The 24475-nt window shown below is 42.3% G+C and overlaps 1 protein-coding gene across 1 annotated transcript; it reads right to left on the reverse strand.

Annotated features, from left to right (window-relative positions):
• Positions 1 to 4919: 4919 nt before the first annotated feature.
• Positions 4920 to 7469, reverse strand: LOC143622664 (DUF724 domain-containing protein 6-like). The gene is made up of 6 exons (XM_077093745.1): positions 6791 to 7469; positions 6282 to 6401; positions 6100 to 6199; positions 5944 to 6023; positions 5688 to 5868; positions 4920 to 5599 (listed from the first exon to the last, which is right to left on the reverse strand). Exons 1-6 carry the CDS (start codon positions 7397 to 7399, stop codon positions 4926 to 4928), a joined length of 1764 nt encoding a protein of 587 aa, XP_076949860.1. The 5' UTR covers positions 7400 to 7469; the 3' UTR covers positions 4920 to 4925.
• Positions 7470 to 24475: the final 17006 nt, after the last annotated feature.

Below are 24475 nucleotides of genomic sequence, written 5' to 3' on the forward strand. Positions count from 1 at the left end.
CCTACCCTCTTGGTAGCTAGCCATTGCCTCCCCAACGCACAGCTTGGGGCGGCATGGCGTGCCCAGTCAATGCAATCCGCAGCTTTCTGGAGGGTCGTTCCTCGGCGGATATTCCACCGTGGAGCATACATCTTATTGGAATCCGAACTGCAAAAACAAAAAACAGTTAGGAAAAAAAATGATAAGAAGGAATAATAGGCCAAAGTAACCCCATGCACATGTAGGGTCGATAACATGCCGGTAGACGCCAAACCCATCACCCGAACCTAAGGGATATCCATCCAAGAGGTCAAGGAGATGGGAAGGAGGCAAAGATTGGCTAGAGGTCCCAACCCCGAACATACCTGAAGAGCCAGCCATGGACGAGGTAGTCGCTGGCGCCGGAGGAGGCATGGTAGAAGCCACCGTGGTGGAGACCATCGGAGGTGAACTCATTGGAGATGAACTCACAACCGTGGTCGCCGCTGTGGAGGAGCTTGCAGAAAAAGTCACCGCCGGCCCAGTGAAAGATGTGGTAAAGATGGCACTGATGGCCGGCGGAGATGACGTCACAACTGGAACAATTGCCTCAACAGAATGAGCAACTGAACCAACACCAGAAACAGGCGCAGCCGCCTGGGTCATCGCCTCAGATAGGTTGACCAAACCTATCGTCGTGGGTCCGGAACTGCTCCCTCCCGCACCGCTCTGGAAGGCGGATGCGTCCACTCCTGCGTGAAGACAACAAAAGATGAAAAAAAGGCGGAAAGAAATGCAGGAAAGGTAAACAATATACTTACGGGTTTTCTTAATCTTGAAAGTTCTGACGGGCGGAGACGAACCAGATGGAACTGGCCTCTTCACGCCAGTCACCGTTGCAACGCTTGGTTGCCCAGAGGTGACAGCCGTCTCAACCTCCGAGACAATAGTCTCACCACCACCGAGGTTCCCCGCCGCCTCCTCACTTTCAGTCTCGGAATCAGACTGATTCCCCAGGTCGACGACGGAGGTAACCTTCGCCTTGCCCTTCACGCCAGGAGCCTTCTTCTTCTTCCTCACGAAGAAAGGCCCGTCTGCGGATCCCTCATCAGAAGATGACAAAATTAGAGGAACTCCAGCAGAAGTTTGAGCATGAAGAGGGCGAGGATTAAAGAATCCCTTACCTGGCCGAGTGGCGCTCAAAATTTCGTGGCCCGGCGGGTAGACCTCTACGAATCTATCCGTCGTTTGCTCCAGAATGGGAAACTCATTCTCGTCAAGATCGCAAGTACCCAGGCGGGCGGGACCACCAGTCTCCCGTGGATGCAGGAGCGATTGTAAGTCGTTCCCCTCTGAAATAAAAAAAGATTAACAGTTAGAAGAAAAACCCTAAATCAACACAAAAGATGGAGCATACCGTAAGGAGTAAAGTTCAAACCGTATTCGAGGATGATAGGTATTTGCGGCGTCTCAGAACCGGCATCATTCCATACCCGGCTCATCCCAAGCATCACCATCCCAGACTCCGCAAAGCGGTAAACCGGAGTCTGGATCTGGGAGATCTTGGCGAACCATTCCGTCTTCTGGTAGTTGGAGGCGTGAAGGTTAGGGAGTGCCCTCCCGTTCTTGAACGTCATCGCAATGGGGACGACGCGAGCAGAGATGTAGAAAAACTCCCGCTTCCAAGACCGAAGACTGCGCTCGGTAGCGCAGATCTTCAAACCCTTGATCCGAGTGACCAAGGTATACCAGCCCTGGATACACCTCCAGGAGTAGAAGGTCATCAGGCGGTCGACGCGGGGCTCGATGCCCAGAATGTGGCACACCCATTAAAAATTGCGAACCTTAGCGATCGCCATCGGGTGCACCTCCGTCAAGTGTACACCGTGTTTCTCCAGAACATGGTACACGAACTTCATTAATGGGAATATGAGATTCCCATATATGAAGAATGAGGCATAAACCCCTATCTTGCCCTTAGGGGGCCCTTAGGGGCATCATACACCGTCTGGTGGGGCTCTGGAAACTCAGGCTCGTAAGGCTCGAGCATGAACTTCTTGACGATATAGTGATACAAATCAACAGAAAGAGTATACTGCACTCGCCAGCAGTACTCTTATCGTCCTTATCAGACGTGGACGTCGGGTTCTCGAGGTATACATCAGACTCCTCGACGTTAATCTCGGGATCATGTGAAGACATTTTTTAGGTGTGAAAGAGAACGATTTCAGGAGAATGCTCGACGGAAAAGTTAGAGTATTCGCCGGAAATAGCTTAGAAGAAGAAGAATGAAGTGAAAGTATGGAATGGGATACACCATCTTCCCCCTTATATACTCATCGCAATGAATGCGATGAATTTAATGCGGAGGGGAGAGAAAACGCAGGTGCAATGAAACGACGACACGTGGAAAAAGCAAGCTAGCAACAGCTGTCGAAAGGACGCGTGCCGTAAAACTCGCGCCCACGCGCCTGAAAAAGCGTCCGGATTGACTTCCTGCATGTCCTGAAACCGTCAGAAGAAACCGTCAGGAGACGCCAACGTCACTTCAACCGTTGGGGCTGTCCTTACCCTTTCACCAACTCTTCGAATTTCAAAAAGATTCAAAATAAGAGGGAATATACCCCGTTACCTTGGGAAGCAAAAAACCGTAAGACAAGCGCGGGTACAGTGTCAAGGCGAAACCCTTCACATACTTAGCACTTGCAGGGAATTGAAGCCAAGAAGGATCTTATGGGCCATGCTTGCGGAAAGGGAAATAACACCTCCGCATGGTGGGAACGTTGAGAACTAAATTGAAGCTTCAAGGTGGAATTGGTGGTTTAACATAACTGATCACTATGTCCAAATCTGCCAAAACCTCCCGACTTGCGAAGAGGTTAAACACCTACCCGCATCATAACCAAAGATCAGGCAGAAAAATCGGGAAATTCTGCAAGTGACATTAGGAAAACTGCGGGAAGAATCCCCACGGAAAACCTTAGAAAACAAAAACTCCTCTTTAAAACCCCTTGCTTAGAGTCCAAAAGTTCAACTCACTTATTGACAATTCATGAGAGGAACAATGGACTGGGGGACTTGAAGAGGTAGGTCCCTGCATAGCCCAGTTGGACCCGCAAGACACACCTTGAAGAGGTACGTCTGCGCAAAGACCAACTGGTTCCGCAGGATCCACCATGCTCAGAGAGATGAAGACCTTACACGCAGTAAGCCAGCTGTTCCCGCAGGAAAGCCTCCCTTGGTACAGTACCTTACCTGTCCCCGCAGTTGTGGGTACAAGCCAAGAAGGAAGGCCACCCGCACTAACAGTAGGGCTACACGCATAAGGCACTAACTCTTAGTACTTCAGTAATGTCACCTGAAGAAGGAATGAGCAGGGCGGGAATATAGAGCTAGTCCGTACGCTTCTGGAAGATCTTTTGTACTATACCTGCCAAGGTATGGACAAAATAGACAAGATCTGACCAAAGCAGCCCATGAACCAATCACAGGGTGACAGCTCACCGACAATAGTACGAGGAGGAGCACGCTCCAGTACAAAATGTCACTATCAGCCGCTGCCTACCCACCAACTCCCATCGTGGCACGTACATAGCCCGTAGTTGGTGGAAAAGGAATATTATACAGCTGGCCGTACCTGCTTGGAAACCTACCTTCGGCTATAAATACTCCAACACCTTGGAACGGTATTATCATCTTATCTTCTCTCTAGCTATTCCTCTCAATATACACTTATATTCAGAGCAATCTAGTCTGATTCTCACGCCGGAGGGTGGTCACAAGGAGGAACCCCCCCCCCCCCCCTTCTCAGTGACGAGCTCACGGTGTTTGTTTTGCAGGTCAAGAAGAATAACCATCTTTGCCGGACCTAACCCTCGTGGGAAACATCTACTTAACCCTAAGATTATCCGTAATCTGCCGGGGTCATTTAGTGTTTCTTCACAGGCTTTTCTAAATTGTTCTACCTGTTTATAGTTCTTAAAATAATTTTCTCTTGAGTTGTTGCCTCTTATTTAATGTCCTGGTGTTGTTTACTGTCAGTTTGCATATCATTGTATTTGGACAGGTTGTGTTAGCCTTATGATTACATGTACGGTTAGGCATTAATGTGCCATCACCGGTTGAATTCTAAATGATATAACTGTTTTATACATGAACCATTTACATGGCTAGAAAGTTGCATGATTCGGCTCATGTTTTTCGGCTTAAGAGCCAGATATGCAATTACAGGCTTACATGAATTCAAGACTAGATGGACTCATAGGTAAACAACGAAATGACTGCAACATTAAATTAACGACTAAAGAGAAAAATGCAAAGACCACAAGACTCGGACTCCCAACATAAACCATGACTTGAAACCAAACAATGCTCAGATAACACCCTTGACTGACACATTTGAATAAGATAATAACAACATTTAACTTGCATGTTAATTTGATCTCTGAATATTCTATGAGGAATCCGTTATATGAAATCAAACTGTGAGATGTTATATACTACATATGGTTGGGTTATGGAGTTCGTCACAAAGTATGGACAATGCATCCACAACTGATGAGAAAACTATTAAATGTTGTAGTTTGCAATAAAGATGGTCTTTGAAAAAAGTCAATAGGATATAAAGGTCAAACTATACTTCATTAGATTTTAAAAGGCAAACTACTTTGTTAAGACTTAAGAGGCTTAGCATTTTTTATATGTACCATTGGCTATAAACAAATGCTGAAATCTGAGAATTCAAGTTAATATTCAAATTGAAATTAGCATGTTTGGCCTCAACTGTCAACACAAGCAAAATATCATATGCGGGTCAATATATCATATCAAGTGATAACCAAACAAGGTTATCGCATACCAGTAGCAACAACATTAACAAGTTTTCACATTAGCAAAGATACATGAGGGTTAATTAATATTTAATATACCATAGCAAAGATGAACCATTTTGCCACGTCACCTTAATCCTAAACAAGATCTTTCTTACAAAGTTTTTTAAAAGCAACCTCCCACTCGATGATTTGGTTCGAGGCAATATCCAAGTTTGTTTTCAATCTCACAATCTCTTCTTCCTTTGCTTTCTGCACAGAAATAGCCTGCTCAGTCTTTTCTTTCAACACCTGCATCTCCACTTGTAACTGATCCAACTCTTTCTCGGCTCGATACTTTTCATTCCTGCTCTTTTCCAGCTCGCTTTCAACTTCTTTCCGCTTAATCTCACACGGCCCCGCTTTAGATTTCAACAAAGCCAACTCTGCTAAACGAGCCCGGACGGAACCTACATCAAACCCATGAGTCTCCAGCTCACATAAAGTCTCCAAACTGGAGTTGATGATGTCAACAGAATCACTCAGTTGCAAGCCCGAAAGCCTCTGAACAATGCCCCCAAATGTCACCATGTGACCAATGGCTGTTCCCTCACGGATTTCCTCTTTCATTTTCTTCAACGGTGAAAAGTGTGGCTTTTGAGGCGGTGTTTGGTATAGTTCAAGTGATTCAAGGGTGTCCCAGATCGGGGCCCGCTTGATAAATGGCCAATCTTTTTGGTAGTCAGCGGTGGTTCTGGTTCGAGAACCACCACTTTCGGTGACTACCATGGCTTGAGCCGGTGAGTTGCCAGGAGTACGTAAACAAGAACTTTCTATAAACATTAACCAGCATTAATCGAGTTACAAAACAATATGATTACCAAAATGTGAAATCATGTTATGTCTTTAAAAAAAGCTTACTTTTTAAAACTGATAGCGGTTGCTTGCCTTGAAACCACACAGATAGAGGCGCCACCTCATCAAGGTTAATAGTGGCATCAGTATCGTTTAGTAAACCGATTGCTTTATTAGCCGACAACTTTGATAGTCTTCTGCTTTTTCTGTTTTGACGGCTCTTTCCATCCCCTGTCTCATGGGTTTGCTGTTAACAACAATAACAAATGTGAATTAGTTAAGTTACAAACTTACAATTTAGCGTGCTAAAACAACTGCTTACTGTTAATGAGTCTTCACTAATATCATCCGATCCACTTGTTTCCAAAACCGACACAATAGCTTTTGTGTTTCCCTTGCCACCTATACCGTAAATAATCAACAAAATATAACTTCCTGTTAAAAGAAACAACTTCAATTGTATATAAATGTCACACACCTGCTAAAGATTTGAATCTTTTCCTGCGTGAACCGTTTTCAACCGAATTCCCATTTCTTTTACTCCTGCTGTATGTAACTACTACATCAGAATTAGTTTCCTGCACATGTCAAGACTTTAATCAGTAAATCGCTAAAAATAACAAGTCGGCCGGACCGAATAGTACACTTTAACGGACTCACCGGTTGTTTACATAAACTATTGTATTTAGCAGAAACAGGTGTATCAGCTATCAGGGTTTCTTTAGCTGGTGTAGTGAAGCTTGAATCACCATTTGCATCTCCTGATTCTTCACCTGGTATCTACATTTCAAATAATTAACTACATCAACATTTAACTTTCATAGTCAAACAAACCCGGATCTTATTAGCACTCACAATACCAAAAAACATACTCATGTCTGAAGTAAAAACATAATTAGAGGCGCAAACGAGTCGAGCCGCTCAAGATCTCAAGCCGAGCCCTCAAATAAAGCTCGTTTAGTTATCGACCCGAGTGATAACTAAACGACTTGGGCTTCACTCGACTCGTTTACACCCCTAGAGTGTAGAGGATTTTAAATAACATCTACACTAAAAGTATAATCAGGGTTGCAAACGAAGTCAAGCCGCTCACGAGCTACTCAAGATCAGATCAATAAATAAGATGCTCAAAACGACCCGAACTTTTTTCAAACTCTATGAGCCCGAACCAGCCCAAACCTCAAATAAAGCCCATTTAGACTCAAGCTCGGCTCGGCTCGTTTACACCCTTCACGAGACAAACATACCTTCTTCGGTGGGGTCATCCAACACGAGTCAACCCAATCAACATGAAACCTTAAACCATTCTTGTCAAACTCAAATTCCTCAGGTGGGTTTTCAAACATCACAACATATTTCTTCATCTCACCTTCCAAAACCACTTCTTTCACCACACCCACCCACCACCCATCTCTATGGTACGCATCCACCACATCATAAACCTCAAACTCACCACCACCACCACCGTCATCCTCCAGCACCACCTCAGCCGCCGTCGCAGTCTTCCCGTCGTTCCGGCGAACGTTAGTCGGTGGCAACGGCCGTACCAACGACAGGTGCACCACCTCCGTCAACGGCTCGTTAACATTATCATCGTCTTGAATCAACGTGTCGTACTTGACTATGAAGCCGGTTTTTTTGCGGGTTTTTGATTTCTTGCCGGAAGATTTGTTAGTGTTGTTGGCTTCGTCTACGATGGCGGCGGTGTACCATGCGCCGTGGAACCCGGGTTCGTCACTGCCTACTTCGACGGCGGAGCCTACTGTGAAATTAGACATTTTGAATTTTGAAAATGGGGTTTTGAGTCTACCGGTGACGTGATCGATTGGTAATGAAATGAGGCTATGGGGTTTTAATTTGGTTTTACAGATAGTAGGAGCTAGTAGTGAGCAGTGTTGTGACTCCCTATGTATCAGCCCGTTATATTCGCTACCGAATCTTCATGGTTTAAATGATTTGAGCTAAGAATAATATAATCGAATATATACATTTGGTTTTTCTTAAAAGGTTTATAGTGGTTAACAATATGAATGATATTTCATATTTGAGAGGTATATTAATGGGTATGAATAATCTGAGTATTATTACAAACATGTATCCTATTATTAAAGACTATATGGGTGTTTGTGTGATGCGGCGAGTATATTAGAACACAGGCCCTGGTAATTTCACATAATAATTATGGGTGTTCAATGTTCAGTTTAAACCCGGTCATTGGTTTGGTTTTATCGTTTGGTTGTCGACATCAATAAGATGTTACGAATGGCTGGGCTCACAGATTTAAAATAGGACATTCAAGACTTACCGTGAGTACTCCTATGTAACATGTTATTTTTTTATCATTTATAAAACTATAGCAATACCATACTCAGATTAAAATGAATAAAATCCTCGTTTTTATGGTGCAACTTTTTAGAAAAAATATTAAAATACGAAAAAAGTTATGCCCATTTAAAAATCATGGGGAAAGTTGGTTTAAAATTGAAATTTAAGTTAATATAAGGTTAATGATGAGGAGTAAACTTGTGATTATTTTTTAATTTGACAAAAGTTAATTATAACTAAAGTTGAGGGTGCAAAATGTAAATATTCTAAAGAGTTGAAAATTAACCGTATTAACTGTGTTTAAAAGACAAATTTACCCTTAAACGAAAACCACCCCCTGATCTATGAAGTCGTGATCTAGTCAAAAAAACAATATTAACAAGTATCCTAATCACCTTAACCAGTTAAGGCAAGTAGGGTATCGTACCACGAGGATTATGTGGTCAATGAAATGTGTAATTAATTCCTAACATTATGAAGTAAGGAAATATGAGTGTTGATCACACTAGCAATGATTTGGATTTAATATAAGCAAGCAATTAATTCAAAGTTCAAACAGATAACAAAAGCAAATCACACCAGAGGTTCAAGTATGTAACAAACAACAATCTCAAGTCATTTAACGGATTAATCATCAATAATCGAATCACGTTGGTTAACTAGTTAAACCTTAGGCATTAACAATCGCTAACACACAACACTAGTTATCAAACGGTCCCGCCAGTGTGACTCAACTAAGGTAATTGTATGCTTTATCACATTCAAACTAATCAATACAACCCTATGAACACATATTATAGCAACTGACAAACTAATCGTTATTGTCGAAATAAACCTAAACCTACTGAATGCACAACAATACCAAACATGAATGCTCATAAATGATAATAAACAACTACAATTAGTTGTTCTAAAAAATATGAGATAAATTGTTATAAATACAATGCTCTACATACCGCGTATAACTCGAGAAGACTAGCGGTGCGTCATCATCGATAAGTCTTTCAACTTTGATGAGGAACGCCATTAAGAATGATCTCTCGGTGATTCGGAAGGTTGGAATTCGTCTTCAAGGCTCTGGAACATGATAATCTGTTTTGAGTCATCCAAAAGGTTATACACACATGAAACTTTAAGTTTTCGGATTTTCCAACCCATCGTGTATCGCGATGGACCAAAAAGTCAATGTTTATAATAATGGTCCATGGCGTATCGCGATGGACATCTCTTCAACCCCGTCACGTAGCGCGACGAGTCTTCTCACCGGCAATCTTCATTTCTTGCTTCATTTTGCTTGCTGGTCATCCCGGGTCTTCATTACGTGCTCGTACAAGTCCAAATTAGTTGCATTAATCACCTATGACCTGCAATACAATAAACATGTATGAATTATCGAAGTCCGTGCAATAAACGAGTAAAACTAAACAACTAACATGCTAAAATATATACATAATACTCGACCATCACCACCCCTTGCTGACGTGACACCACGTGCCAGAATTTGCCCCTCAGTGTAGCTTCTCCACTACACATGACCTAAGACTTTCTCCATTGCGACCATGATATAGTTGCCCAAGATTGTGCCCATATTTTTAGGCTCATTGAAGAATCTTGCCTTTAGCAACCAAGCCCTTTCACAATTGTCTTTTATTGCATTTTGAAGGTGAGGTGGGCTCAAAGTAAAAAAAAAAGTTTTATATAAATCTTGTGTGTAATGGCTTAATGGGTAGGTGATGAGGTGAAAAATAAAGAAGGTAAAACTATTTGTAGGGTTAAAAATGAAATTAAAGTTTCTTAAAAATATAAAAGAATAATATGTGACAAATGACGTGGTATTTAGGCTGGTCGCTATGGGGCTCTAACGGCTGAGCAGGTGGGCGCCGATGGGCGCGGAACACCGCAGTGAGGCGCGGTGCTTCCTTGGGCGCCGATGCATTGGTGGTTCAAATGGTCGGCGCGCTTTGAAAGTTTTGGTGGGTCCCCCCCTCCAACGTTCATAAACGGCTACTTTTTTTTAAAAAAAAAAATAATTATTTTATTTATAAATACTAACTCATTTTATCATTTTATACTCAAACAAATACCAAATTAATATCAAATTTCATAACAAAAAACTCCCAACTCTCTACCATTAATCCTTTATCAAATTTCATCGGCTCGAGCTCAAACCCGAACCCAAACCAGAACACGAGCTCGAGCTCAAACCCTAACCAAAACCGAACACCAACCAAAACCCGTGGGATCCGTCTCAAAGGTGGTGGGCTAGTTTACTGATGTGCTTGAAATAGTCAAATAATTATTAACTAAATATAAACTAATCTAGACACTAAGTAATACTCTAGACCCTTAAACGTAACTAAAACTACTAACCGACAAGTGAACCGGTCGACTTTAGTACAGTAAGTAAGTCCGGATATCGAACCCACGAGACTCTCTAAATTATGAAACTAGCAAATTAGACTCAACTACAAGACACGACTATTTATTAATAATATTTGAGGGGGATTTTAAAACTAATTAATTAAAACTCTATTAATAATTAACTAATTATTACTTTAATTAAACTATTAATAAACTAATTAATATAATAATAAAACAAAACCCTAATTATTATAATAATAATAAAACATAATCATTACTTATTAATTAACTAATAAAACTTAAACCCTAATTAGTTTTAACTAATAAACAATTTAAAAAACTTGGATTAATTCAGATGATTAGATTAACTACCCAGGCCGGAATCCCCAAAGTTACGGTTATTAATTTAAATGGAAAAACGCAAGTTATGGAACCGGGATCATAAGATAGACACTTGACAGAAAACCCTAACAGGACCCTTGAACTTCAAGAAGACGCCTATGGATTTCTAATAAGTTTTAAGGTTCACCAGTTTTATATTAAACTTCCTTACGGTTATTAATTGCTTATGTCTAAGTATCTTTTGTGACGAAAACCTACCTTACAGCGCGGAATTCAAAGATAGTCAAGCAGATTCAATTAACTTAATAGACTGAGCTAACAATCAAACCTAGACGGACTCCTTACGAAGAACTAAATCTAGTAATCCCGACGAGCAAAGATCTATTAATAGCCTATCACCTTACAGCTTTTTAGACTAGCAGCTCACTTTTATCTGTTTACTTGATTTTATTGTTTCTATGATTTTAATCGATATTAATCACAAACTAGTCAAGAACACACAGTAAATGACCTAACAAAACCCTATCCTATGAAACAATCAACAAGGGCTATGTGAGACAATAAATTCAAGTAAACAAAACCAAGTAATCATACGCATCAATTAAATCAAACTCAACCGTTTACTTAGAACATAAAATCCATAACGAAACGAAAATCCAAATAAAATCAAACCGAACTAAGGTTCATCACGACCTAGGCAGTCTATGGAATTTAGCCCAGCATATTAAAATCTAAATCAAACAAAACAAATAATAATGAAAACATGGTGAAAATATAAGAAACGGGGAATCGAAGATGATAAAACCCGTAAACTCGAACGTGAACGTGTAACTCTTCACCGGATGTTCTCTCGCCTTCAAAATCACCAACAAACGCGTAAAATAGCTCCAAGAACTCTCCAAAATCAGCTGGTGGCTTTCAGGTTATGTCAGGTTTAAGTTAAAGGTGTTTAAATAGCGAAACAATGCCCGACAATAAGCAAAAACGAATTAAAAACCCGTCAGCATTGCCTAGGCGCCGCGCTAAGGGCTTTTTGCCTTCCCCCTTCACGCGGCGCGTCGTGCTTCTCCAAGGGGGCCGGTCATATCGGCCCGGTCTGACCGGTTCTCTGTTCTGGTTATTCCTGACGCGTTCCGGATCTCCGTTTCGGCTCGTTTTAGCTCGTTTTTCGCCCTTTTTAATCACGATCAAATCCCGGAACCTACGACACACAAAAGCGTTAGTAGTATACAAATCTTGACTAAAAACGAACAAAAACAATTAAAATATTAAATAAAATAAACAAGGGAAAGATATATATTTAGCATTATATCAAATATCCCCACACTTATTCTTTTTTCGTCCCTGAAAAAGTTTTATGCAGTTGGATCAGAATCGGAAAATTAAAGTCTAACAAACATATAGGTTAATTTTTAAAGCTCAGAAAAACGCAAAAACCACGATCACCGATATTGTTGTCCACTTAAACCCATGCCTTAATCTTTACCGGGACAAATATGATCCGACAATTTTTTTACTCAGTGGTTTACACAATTAAGACCCGCTTATTTTCAGCTTTTACCGGACAAGACCACCCCAACTTGACTTAAACCTCAAAACTAGCAGATTTAAAACTTTTGTTGCTCTATTTTTTTCATGAATAGCTAAGACGATCAAGGGTATTGTTTATCCACCTAAGCTTAAGCATCAAAGTCTACCAAGCAGCCATTAGATACGATTAAGGTTCAATTATTTTATAGCTAGTGTTCCCACAACATGACATACCCCCGTTATCAAGCAACACCCCGAACCCTTCACCATAGGTGAGTATGCAAAATTTCATTTTTAGGGCTTACATGTAGCGTGTCCCTTGTGGTCCGTTTCTTAATGGTAATGAGACGCGAGCAAGGGGACCCCACATGGCTAACAACGTGGATGATCAAGTCTGTAGTGAATTTGTACTTTTGTACTTTTGTGATCATGTTTATAGACTTATAAGGGTTTGCTCTTTTTGGCTTAATTTTAAATATTCACAACCCCATTTGGAATTGTGAATACCTAGATGAATAATCGGCATACAGACCCATGGTCTCCGGACCCGAAGCATTCCATCAATACATGATTTAAGGTTATAAAACCATACGCCGATGACGTGTAAAACACCAAACTAGCAGTTTTAAGTTTATATCACAGGCTACATGGCATACTCTAACGTTAAACCTACCCAAGCATCATATGATAACGTATTTAGATTTTTAAAATTTATGATATTTTCACTTTTTCATACCAAAATTTGAGGCTTGAGTATGGCCCGACCTTTCATTACTTATTTTCTATGGACAAAACGCTTTACCCACAAAAGATTTTCGTTTTAACCATTTTATCAAATTGCCCTTCCATTTTCAAGGCTAAGCCTACCGACACATCCCAAGTTAAGCGCGTTTTCTTTTATTTATCTCATATTATTAGTAGTTTGAAAATCCAATTTCCGATAAAATCATCATCTCCCACTTTAACACAACAAAAACTAGACTCAAGGGACATTTTTAAAACATTCTTTAATCATTTTTATTATTATTATAATTATTATTATTATTTTAAACCAAATACGAAAACGAAAACAAAACTAAAATTAGTTAAAACAATTGTGTTGTGACATCTGCCCCGATCCGACCCGACCCAGGTACCCGTTTCTCTGACCCGATCTCTCTTTTATTATTTAATATTTATACTTGTATTTTATTTTTAATAATAATATGTATTTTCCTTCCCGCCTTTCGTTTCCTTCCCGCTGTCCCGTCCCTCTCCTTCTCTCTTTCCGCCTTCTTTTCCCTCTTGTCGCCGTCCCGCCCTTAAGCCTTGCTTCCCTCTTTCAACTCTTTGCTTGTCCTTTGTTCCTTCCCGCCTAAGGATGTCTGCGCAGCTCCACGCGCCAGACCCCTTACAAGGAATCCTGCGTGAAGACCATCTGTTCCTGCGTTACGCGAGACGAACGCTTCCCGCGACGCGCTAAGGATTTGTAGTTCCCTCGACGCGCGAAGAATTATAGTTCTTCCCGCGGCGCGCTAGGAATCTTAGTTCCTCCCGCGGCGCGCTAAGAAATGTGGTTCTTCCCGCAGTGCGCATGGAAATATAGTTCTTTCCGCGACGCGTTAAGGTTGTTTTTGTCTACCTTCGCGTTCGCGCTCTCTTGACCTTCTGTGTTTGCCTTCGCGCCTTAGCCTTCTCGCGCTGTACCCTTTGAGTTTTCTTGTGTTGAATCTAGCCTGTATGCTTTTGTGTTGCCTTTTCTTCTGAGCTGTTGACCTAACCTATCTAATGTCTGAATAGTTACTTTCGGCGCAGCATGCGTACCAACCCCATTGGTTGGTAGAAAAAGTGACTGACATTATCTTTTGAGATCTGCTTTTGCCATGCTTGACCAGTACCTTTATCTGAACCGCCCATGCCTGTTACTGTTCCCTGTCAGCTTTATCTTGCCCCCTGCAGCTGCCATATCTTTTGATATCTTTTGCTTTTGGATTCTTATGCTTTTTGATATCTTTTGCTTTTTGATCTTTTCCCCTTTTCTAGGATTGTGTTCCCTAGGGTTTCTCTATAAATAATAGTATTATTTTTCCTAACACATCACACACAAAACACTTAATCTCTCCTGTTCTTTTGCTCCTTGCTCTCTCTGCCGTCTTCCTCTCTGCCTCCGTCTTCCTCCTTGTGCTTTCTGCTTTTCCGGTAATATATATTATATATAATAGTTTACTTATTAATTATGCTAACTTATAATCAAGACTTAAAACAAATCATTAAAACAATAATCTTATTTATAGGTTAACTTGTGCTTGTTTAAAGTTGGTTCTTGCTTTATCTATCACCGCATCGTTTATCATGTGAGTTATCTCGTATCTAATCCCTTTTTATTTTAAATGCTTTGGGATGTTCATGTGTTCATACAAAACTTGAGTCTTAAACTTATTTATGAACTTTAGTCGCGCAGTATCCCATGTGTTGAGGACGTTTACTTGGCTGTTTATTTGTATGTGTGTATCATTAACCGCTTTGTTCGGCCTATTCCGCAGTTCCGTTGGTACCATTAGTTGAACACGGGAGACCTATCGTTTACGGTTTTCTTTGTTTACACTTGCACAGATGTTTTCTCGTTTTTATGCTCAATTGGGAGCATGGATTGAACTATGATCTATGAACTATCTTAGGCTTGATCACAATCTGATTACACCCTTGTTAAACTCTAGACATACACGTGTTGCGCGCAGATTTACTGTGATTATCTATGATTATCTATTAAACTTGATTTCTCACCAACACGCAAGTGTTTGACGTTTATTTTAACACATGTTCAGGTTTGCAGTAGCTGTTTTGGAGCTTGTGGACACGTAGGACGTTTTTTACTTTTGGACCTAGAATTAAAATGTATCAAGACAAGTTAATGTTGTTTGAATGTTATAATTTATAATATATTGATTTATGTTTGATTTACGTTCTTTATTTTCCCCGCTGCGCGTGCGCGATAAAATGTGTATTAATAAATATTGACACCAATAGTGTCGCGAGTAATGAAGCAATATGTGGCGCCCCGATGTATAATCCGCCTTTGGTCGGGGTGTTACAGATTGGTATCAGAGCTCGTTGACTTTAGGATAGGTGGTTAGACGTAACGGCCTAGAATACCTAAGAGTCCCTTCTCGCGCATGAGAGAAATCTCATGTTTGCACGCTTATTGTTAATTACTCGTTATTTATGAATATGCTCGCGCTTGCGCAGTATATGATTTTATTCCGCGATATTTCGACTTTTGTTGAATTTCGATTTTTATTGATTTTACTTACATATTCGTTTGTTGGGGTTGAAAATCCGAAAAGTCATGGTGATACATGAATAGTTGATTTTCAATTTCCATTTACGATTATGTTCTGAGGTTGGAGACTTGAAAAGTCATGGTGATACATGAATTGTCAACCTCCAATACTCATTTTCTTGTATGTTTTATATTGAGGATTGAAAAGTCATGGTGATACATGAATCGTCAATCTCCAATACTCGTTTGCTCGTATATTTTAAATCGGGAATTCAGAAAGTCATGGTGATACGTGAATTGTCGGTTCTTGATTCGAATTTGTTACCTTTATTAAGTCTGCATTTAGGATCATTTATTTTACTTTAACTTTTGATAGTATCTAACTCCGTGAAACCAAGCTTTATAAGATTAAAACTTTGCGCTAAAACCAAGATATTAACTAAAATTAAAATTTTTATAGAATGCCTCCGCTATCTCGCCGATTCCAGAGAAGAGAAGCCTCGCGCATGCGTAGACAGCAACGTTCCCAGGAAATGGCCGCCGCAATAGCCCAAGCTTTGAGCCAAAACAATGCTAATACCTCCAGTTATAACATTAAGTCCTTTAATGCGGGTAACCCTCCGAAGTTCACAGGTCTTGAAGGAGCCACCGTGATGCTCCAATGGCTTGAGAAGATTGAAAACACTTTCCTCCATACCCAATGCCCCTCAGAAAGACGAACCCTATATGCTTCCAGTGTCCTGGAATCCAGAGCGCTTACATGGTGGAATGGAGTAGCCCATGCGCGTGGCGCAGAGGCTGCTTCTAGCATGACATGGGAGGAATTCAAGGAAATTCTTACGCGAGAATTCTGCCCTCCCAACGAAGTTAAGCGCCTGGAGGAAGAATTCTGGAACTTGAAGCAATACAGCGGTGAAGCGCGCGAGTACGCGACGCGCTTCCACGAGCTAAGCTTACTGGTCCCTCACCTTGTTACCCCTTCCCGCCGAGCCATCGAGAAATTCCTTGGGGGTCTCCCCATGGAAATTCAAGATTCTGTATGGGCCAGAAACCCAGTTACCCTCTCTGACGCCATCGAATTGGCCGCTGTGCTCAGCGACAACCATGTCAGAGCAGGAACCCTGTTCCTGCGGGGAACTGAGAAGACCAAACCCACCAAGACTGTCCCTGAACCAACAGAAACCAAACCAGAACCCTCAAACCATAACCAGAAACGTAGGCGCAGACAAGCCTATGCGCTTACCAACCCGCCCATTGTCCAACAACCCATTTATCAACCCCCAGTTTACGCGCCTAACCCACTGTCAACCTACCCAGCACCTCCTGCAGTCCACAACTATGCCTTAACCAATCCCGCACTCCCTGCCCCCCCAACTAAGAAACCTTACACAGGAAACCAACCCTTTTGCCCAACCTGTAGACTTCATCACCCACCTCAAGTCCCGTGTCGATAATGTAACCGATGTGGCCGCGTAGGTCACTCCGTTGAGTACTGTAGAACCCCTCCCTCCAATCCGATTGCGCCAACACCACCAGCTTACCCGCAGAACCCACAGCCAACTTACCAAAACCCACGACCCAGATCGTGCTTTAACTGCGGTGATCCAAGTCATTTCCGGAACGCGTGCCCAAGGCTACAAGTTCAGATTACTCAAGCGAATCCGGTGAACCAAATTTCGAACCAAGTGACGCGTGGCCGAGCTTTTAACATAACCGCGCACCAAGCGCAAGCGAATAACGACGTAGTTAATGGTACATTTTTGCTTAACGGATTTTATGCATCTATGCTTTTTGATACTGGCGCCGATCGAAGTTTTATCTCTCGCGCCTTCGAGCAGAAGCTTGCGCGACCGCGCGATGACTTAAAAGAAGATTTTTCAGTTGAATTGGCTAATGGCGAAACTGTTTTAATAAACTCGGTAATTAAAGATTGCACGCTTAACCTTAACGAAAACGATTTTCTGATCGACCTCATCCCTATGCCTCTTGGAAGCTTTGATGTTATCATTGGTATGGACTGGCTCTCGAAGAATCGCGCCGAAGTTATTTGCGCCAAGAAATTGATTCGCATACCTCGAGAAAATGGTGACCTTCATATCTACGGCGAAAAACCCTCCAGTGGTCTTAAACTTATGTCTTGCGCCGAAGCCCAAAGACTCATGCGGAAGAAGTGTATTGCATTTCTAGCCCATGTGGTTAAACCCGATGAAGGAAAGAAGCTTCGCGATATCCCTGTTGTGCGTGATTTTCCTGAAGTTTTTCCTGATGATCTTCCTGGTATCCCTCCCGCTCGTGAAGTCGAGTTTCGTATTGATCTTGTCCCTGGTGCTTCCCCCGTTGCTAAATCTCCTTACCGTCTTGCACCCGCTGAGATGCAAGAATTGGCCAGCCAACTCCAAGAGTTGACTGCTAAAGGATTCATTCGCCCTAGCTCTTCGCCCTGGGGTGCTCCGGTGTTGTTCGTTAAAAAGAAAGATGGATCGTTTCGCATGTGTATTGATTACCGCGAGTTGAACAAACTCACCATTAAGAACCGATATCCCTTACCGCGTATTGACGACCTCTTTGATCAACTCCAAGGTGCCTCTTGTTTCTCAAAGATCGATCTCCGTTCTGGTTATCATCAGTTGCGTATCCGCGATGAAGATGTTCCGAAGACTGCTTTTCGAACTCGTTATGGCCATTTTGAATTCTTGGTCATGTCCTTCGGTCTAACCAACGCACCCGCCGTTTTCATGGATCTTATGAATCGGGTGTGTAGGCCTTTCTTGGATAAATTCGTGATCGTGTTTATCGATGATGTTCTGGTGTATTCTAAGACCAAGACCGAGCATGAGCAACATCTCCGATTGGTATTGCAAAAGCTTAGAGCCGAGCAACTCTATGCTAAGCTTTCCAAGTGTGAATTTTGGTCTGATGAAGTACAGTTTCTTGGTCATGTTGTAAACAAGATGGGTATTCATGTCGACCCATCCAAGATTGAAGCAATCAAGAACTGGATTACGCCATCCTCTCCTTCTGAGATCCGTTCCTTTCTGGGCTTAGCTGGTTATTACCGGCGTTTCATTTCGAACTTCTCAAAGATCGCTTTGCCTTTAACAGCTCTGACGCACAAAGGTAAACCGTATATTTGGGGCTCGAAGCAAGAAGAAGCCTTTCTAACGCTCAAGCGTTTGTTGTGTGAAGCTCCTGTTCTTGCGCTACCTGAGGGTAATGATGATTTTGTCGTGTATTGCGATGCATCCAACCAAGGTCTCGGTTGTGTTCTTATGCAACGAGGCAAGGTTATCGCTTACGCATCAAGGCAACTTAAGGTTCATGAAAAGAATTATACAACTCACGACCTCGAGCTTGGTGCAGTTGTTTTTGCCTTGAAGATCTGGAGACACTACCTTTATGGTACTAAGTGTATCCTTTACACTGACCATAAAAGCCTTCAGCATATCTTTGATCAAAAGGAACTTAACATGAGGCAACGCCGATGGAACGAACTCATCAGCGATTACGATTGTGAGATCCGGTATCATCCTGGTAAGGCTAATGTGGTAGCCGATGCGCTCAGCCGAAAACTCTGCCAACTTAACTGTATCTTGCCGCGCACCCAGCTTCACTTCGCGCCGATTCAAAGCAACCTTGAATCGCGTATTCGTGACGCGCAGCGCGCATCCATCAGTAATGGTAACCTTCGCGCCGAGTTAGCGTGTGGCGCGGAAGCACTTTTTGTCCCTAATCTGAGTGGAATTCTCTGCTATCTCAATCGCATCTGGATCCCTTGTGATGAGAATCTTCGCGCTGATATCCTGAGTGAAGCGCACAAATCTCGGTATTCTATTCATCCCGGCGCTGATAAGATGTACAAGGATTTGCGCATAACTTATTGGTGGCCTGGCATGAAAAAGGATATTGCTGTGTTCGTAGCTAGATGCCTGACTTGTTCTAAAGTGAAAGCTGAACACCAACGCCCATCTGGTTTGCTCGAACAACCAGAAATTCCTACGTGGAAATGGGAAGGTATAGCGATGGACTTTATTACCAAGTTACCTTTGACAGCAAGCAAACATGATAGCATTTGGGTAATAGTGGATCGATTGACTAAATCTGCTCACTTTCTGCCCATTCGTGAAAACTACCGTGTTGAGCATCTCGCGCAGCTTTATGTCAAGGAAATCGTCTGCCGCCATGGTACTCCTTTGAGCATCATATCCGATCGCGATGGCCGTTTTATATCTCGCTTTTGGAAATCTCTCCAATCTGCGCTAGGAACTCGCTTGGACATGAGTACGGCATATCATCCTCAGACTGACGGTCAGTCTGAGCGAACTATTCAAACTCTTGAGGACATGCTCCGATCTTGTGTTCTTGATTTTGGAGGTAATTGGGATTCACACCTGCCTTTGATCGAGTTTTCTTATAACAACAGCTATCATTCCAGTATCGGTATGGCCCCATTTGAAGCACTTTACGGTCGTAAATGCCGCTCCCCAATTTGTTGGAGCGAAGTGGGTGAAACTCAAATCACAGGACCCGAACTTGTTCAAGAGACAACCGATAAAATCGCCAAGATCCGTGATCATTTGCTGACTGCCAGAAGCCGACAGAAGAGTTACGCAGATCGTAGGCGAAAGCCTCTCGAATTTCAAGTTGGTGATCTTGTTCTCCTCAAAGTGTCGCCTTGGAAAGGTGTTGTCCGCTTTGGGAAGAAGGGTAAGCTTGCTCCTCGTTATGTTGGTCCATTCAAGATTCTCGCGCGTGTGGGAAAAGTTGCCTACAGACTTGACCTGCCGCTCGCGCTCAGTAATGTGCATCCAACGTTCCATGTTTCCAATCTCAAGAAGTGTTTAGCTGACGAGAACCTTCACATTCCACTTGATGAAGTTCAAGTTGATGAATCCATGCATTTCATTGAGAAGCCTGTTGAGATTATGGATCGCGAGGTTAAGCAAACCAAGCGCAGTCGTATCCCTATCGTGAAAGTTCGCTGGGAGTCCAAGCGCGGAGCCGAGTTTACATGGGAAAGGGAAGATCAAATGAAGATCAAGTACCCGCACCTGTTCTCTGCGCAACCTACTTCGAGATAAATTTCGGGACGAAATTTCTTAAAGTAGGGGAGACTGTGACATCTGCCCCGATCCGACCCGACCCAGGTACCCGTTTCTCTGACCCGATCTCTCTTTTATTATTTAATATTTATACTTGTATTTTATTTTTAATAATAATATGTATTTTCCTTCCCGCCTTTCGTTTCCTTCCCGCTGTCCCGTCCCTCTCCTTCTCTCTTTCCGCCTTCTTTTCCCTCTTGTCGCCGTCCCGCCCTTAAGCCTTGCTTCCCTCTTTCAACTCTTTGCTTGTCCTTTGTTCCTTCCCGCCTAAGGATGTCTGCGCAGCTCCACGCGCCAGACCCCTTACAAGGAATCCTGCGTGAAGACCATCTGTTCCTGCGTTACGCGAGACGAACGCTTCCCGCGACGCGCTAAGGATTTGTAGTTCCCTCGACGCGCGAAGAATTATAGTTCTTCCCGCGGCGCGCTAGGAATCTTAGTTCCTCCCGCGGCGCGCTAAGAAATGTGGTTCTTCCCGCAGTGCGCATGGAAATATAGTTCTTTCCGCGACGCGTTAAGGTTGTTTTTGTCTACCTTCGCGTTCGCGCTCTCTTGACCTTCTGTGTTTGCCTTCGCGCCTTAGCCTTCTCGCGCTGTACCCTTTGAGTTTTCTTGTGTTGAATCTAGCCTGTATGCTTTTGTGTTGCCTTTTCTTCTGAGCTGTTGACCTAACCTATCTAATGTCTGAATAGTTACTTTCGGCGCAGCATGCGTACCAACCCCATTGGTTGGTAGAAAAAGTGACTGACATTATCTTTTGAGATCTGCTTTTGCCATGCTTGACCAGTACCTTTATCTGAACCGCCCATGCCTGTTACTGTTCCCTGTCAGCTTTATCTTGCCCCCTGCAGCTGCCATATCTTTTGATATCTTTTGCTTTTGGATTCTTATGCTTTTTGATATCTTTTGCTTTTTGATCTTTTCCCCTTTTCTAGGATTGTGTTCCCTAGGGTTTCTCTATAAATAATAGTATTATTTTTCCTAACACATCACACACAAAACACTTAATCTCTCCTGTTCTTTTGCTCCTTGCTCTCTCTGCCGTCTTCCTCTCTGCCTCCGTCTTCCTCCTTGTGCTTTCTGCTTTTCCGGTAATATATATTATATATAATAGTTTACTTATTAATTATGCTAACTTATAATCAAGACTTAAAACAAATCATTAAAACAATAATCTTATTTATAGGTTAACTTGTGCTTGTTTAAAGTTGGTTCTTGCTTTATCTATCACCGCATCGTTTATCATGTGAGTTATCTCGTATCTAATCCCTTTTTATTTTAAATGCTTTGGGATGTTCATGTGTTCATACAAAACTTGAGTCTTAAACTTATTTATGAACTTTAGTCGCGCAGTATCCCATGTGTTGAGGACGTTTACTTGGCTGTTTATTTGTATGTGTGTATCATTAACCGCTTTGTTCGGCCTATTCCGCAGTTCCGTTGGTACCATTAGTTGAACACGGGAGACCTATCGTTTACGGTTTTCTTTGTTTACACTTGCACAGATGTTTTCTCGTTTTTATGCTCAATTGGGAGCATGGATTGAACTATGATCTATGAACTATCTTAGGCTTGATCACAATCTGATTACACCCTTGTTAAACTCTAGACATACACGTGTTGCGCGCAGATTTACTGTGATTATCTATGATTATCTATTAAACTTGATTTCTCACCAACACGCAAGTGTTTGACGTTTATTTTAACACATGTTCAGGTTTGCAGTAGCTGTTTTGGAGCTTGTGGACACGTAGGACGTTTTTTACTTTTGGACCTAGAATTAAAATGTATCAAGACAAGTTAATGTTGTTTGAATGTTATAATTTATAATATATTGATTTATGTTTGATTTACGTTCTTTATTTTCCCCGCTGCGCGTGCGCGATAAAATGTGTATTAATAAATATTGACACCAATAGTGTCGCGAGTAATGAAGCAATATGTGGCGCCCCGATGTATAATCCGCCTTTGGTCGGGGTGTTACATGTGTCCCATCCCCACACTTAAATTTTGCATTGTCTTCAATGCGGGCACGGGAAACACGACTCGAAATAAATTAAAAACAAAAGCTAAAAATAAAAACAAAAACCTAAAAAGATAAAAACAAAGACACAAAAAAATAAAAACAGAAAAACATAAAAAACAAAGTACAATGGAAAAGACTTAGCTGGTAATATGCGAGACTGTCAATGTGCCAGTCTATTTCCATGGGTGCTCTCCTCACCGAACGCTCAACATGAATTGGTAACTCATTCCCTCTTTCTGAACGGACACGGCCTCTCCTCTCGACAAAACTAAGTAACATCAAACATAAAAACTAGAACATAAAGGTTACTTATAAAGTTCAAGCATCCACCAACTTCCAACCCGCCAACCCAACCAAAAAGTCTAAAATAATATCCGTACAGACCAAATAAAAACAAAAACATCATAAAAAAATTAAAATAAAAACATCACAAAATATAAACTCCCATGTCAGCTCGTCAACTCAATCCTCATCTTCTTCCTCCTCCTCCTCCTCCGACTCCTGCTCAAGAATACGGTAGGGCTCAGCATTATCAATTTCTGGGTAACCCGTCCTATAAAAAGGTACTCCATGACCAAATCCCGAACCACCCGGGGCACTCGACCCGCTCGGTCCCGCATCGGCCGGCTTTCAAAGAGAAACAGGCAAATCAATACGCATTGCACTCATCATATGCCTCATGTGCTCATTCTGCCTCCGCTGGTTTGCTTCTATCATCTGTCTCAACTCTTCTCGACTCTCGGTCACGTAGCCCCTGACCTGATCAAAACCGGACTCCATCCGGTCATATCACGAATCCAAAGTAATATCCTCGGGGCGAGGCTCTCTGACCGGGAACTGAACACCCGGTCTCTCTGACCTATGAGGCGACCTCTGGTGACGGGACGGTAAACCAGCTCGCATAGCCGCAGCAGCCGCGGTCTTCGGTGGTGGATGAATCTGTGGCCCGACTTGACATCCTCCCACTCTAACGGATCGGACCGCTTCAAAATTCCAGCATTCCTCAAATCCTTAACCTCCAAAAACTCTCTAACGGGTCCCTCTGTCAAAATATCCGGTTTAAACCTATCAAACACACCCAAATATCAAGCAATCCGTGTAATGTACGGGCCCATATCCAACCTTGACCTATTCTTTGTTCCCCCACGTCTCTTCCGATGAAACGACCACGCCAAAAGACTCGCGTAGTTTATCGGAACCTTCTCAACCATCGCCATCAAACAGAAAATATCCAACCAATTTACCTTATTGTCGCCCGAACCGCGACCAATCAAAGTATTAACCAAAACTCGATAGATAAACCGAAGCACGGGATCTCGAATATCCGACGCCACATTCGCTCCAGAAAATGAACAAATAGAAATTATGTTCCAAAAAGTAGCCAACTCGTCTGAACCGATACTCATGGCATGCTTATTCAAAAACGCATCCCGTAGACCCGTCACAAACCCCGGTTCTCTCACTTCCGCATCCGTATAAAAACCACTTGCTATTTCGAATTGTGTGATAGTCATATTGTGCAATTGTCTTCCCAAAGAAAACGATAACGCATTCGATTGAGCAAAATTACCATCCTTATATTGAAATGTGCTCAAGAACTCAAGTGTCAGCTCGTGGTACTGTGGTTCGTTTAAATCTAACACTTCCCTAAACTTTGAGCCCAATAACTCTTCAATGCGCTCTTTTTGACCAATCGAACCCACCAATTCCCAATTTATCGTTTTGAATGTGAGGAGATCCGAGTTAACTAACTTACATAATTGATCGTACTCGGTCGAATCAACATCAAACTTAAGCAAGGAGCTTTTCTTAAGGTTGAAAACTTTTATAACACAATCTGCCCGGGTTGATACTCGATCACCCGAGCCCTCGAATCTATGAAAATAACCGGTTCCGGCTCGCCACGTGGTCG

Source organism: Bidens hawaiensis, unplaced genomic scaffold (assembly GCF_021521415.1).
Source record: "Bidens hawaiensis isolate Kalapana, Puna unplaced genomic scaffold, B.hawaiensis_p1.1 tig00003241_1, whole genome shotgun sequence".
Classification (NCBI taxonomy): Eukaryota; Viridiplantae; Streptophyta; class Magnoliopsida; order Asterales; family Asteraceae; genus Bidens; species Bidens hawaiensis.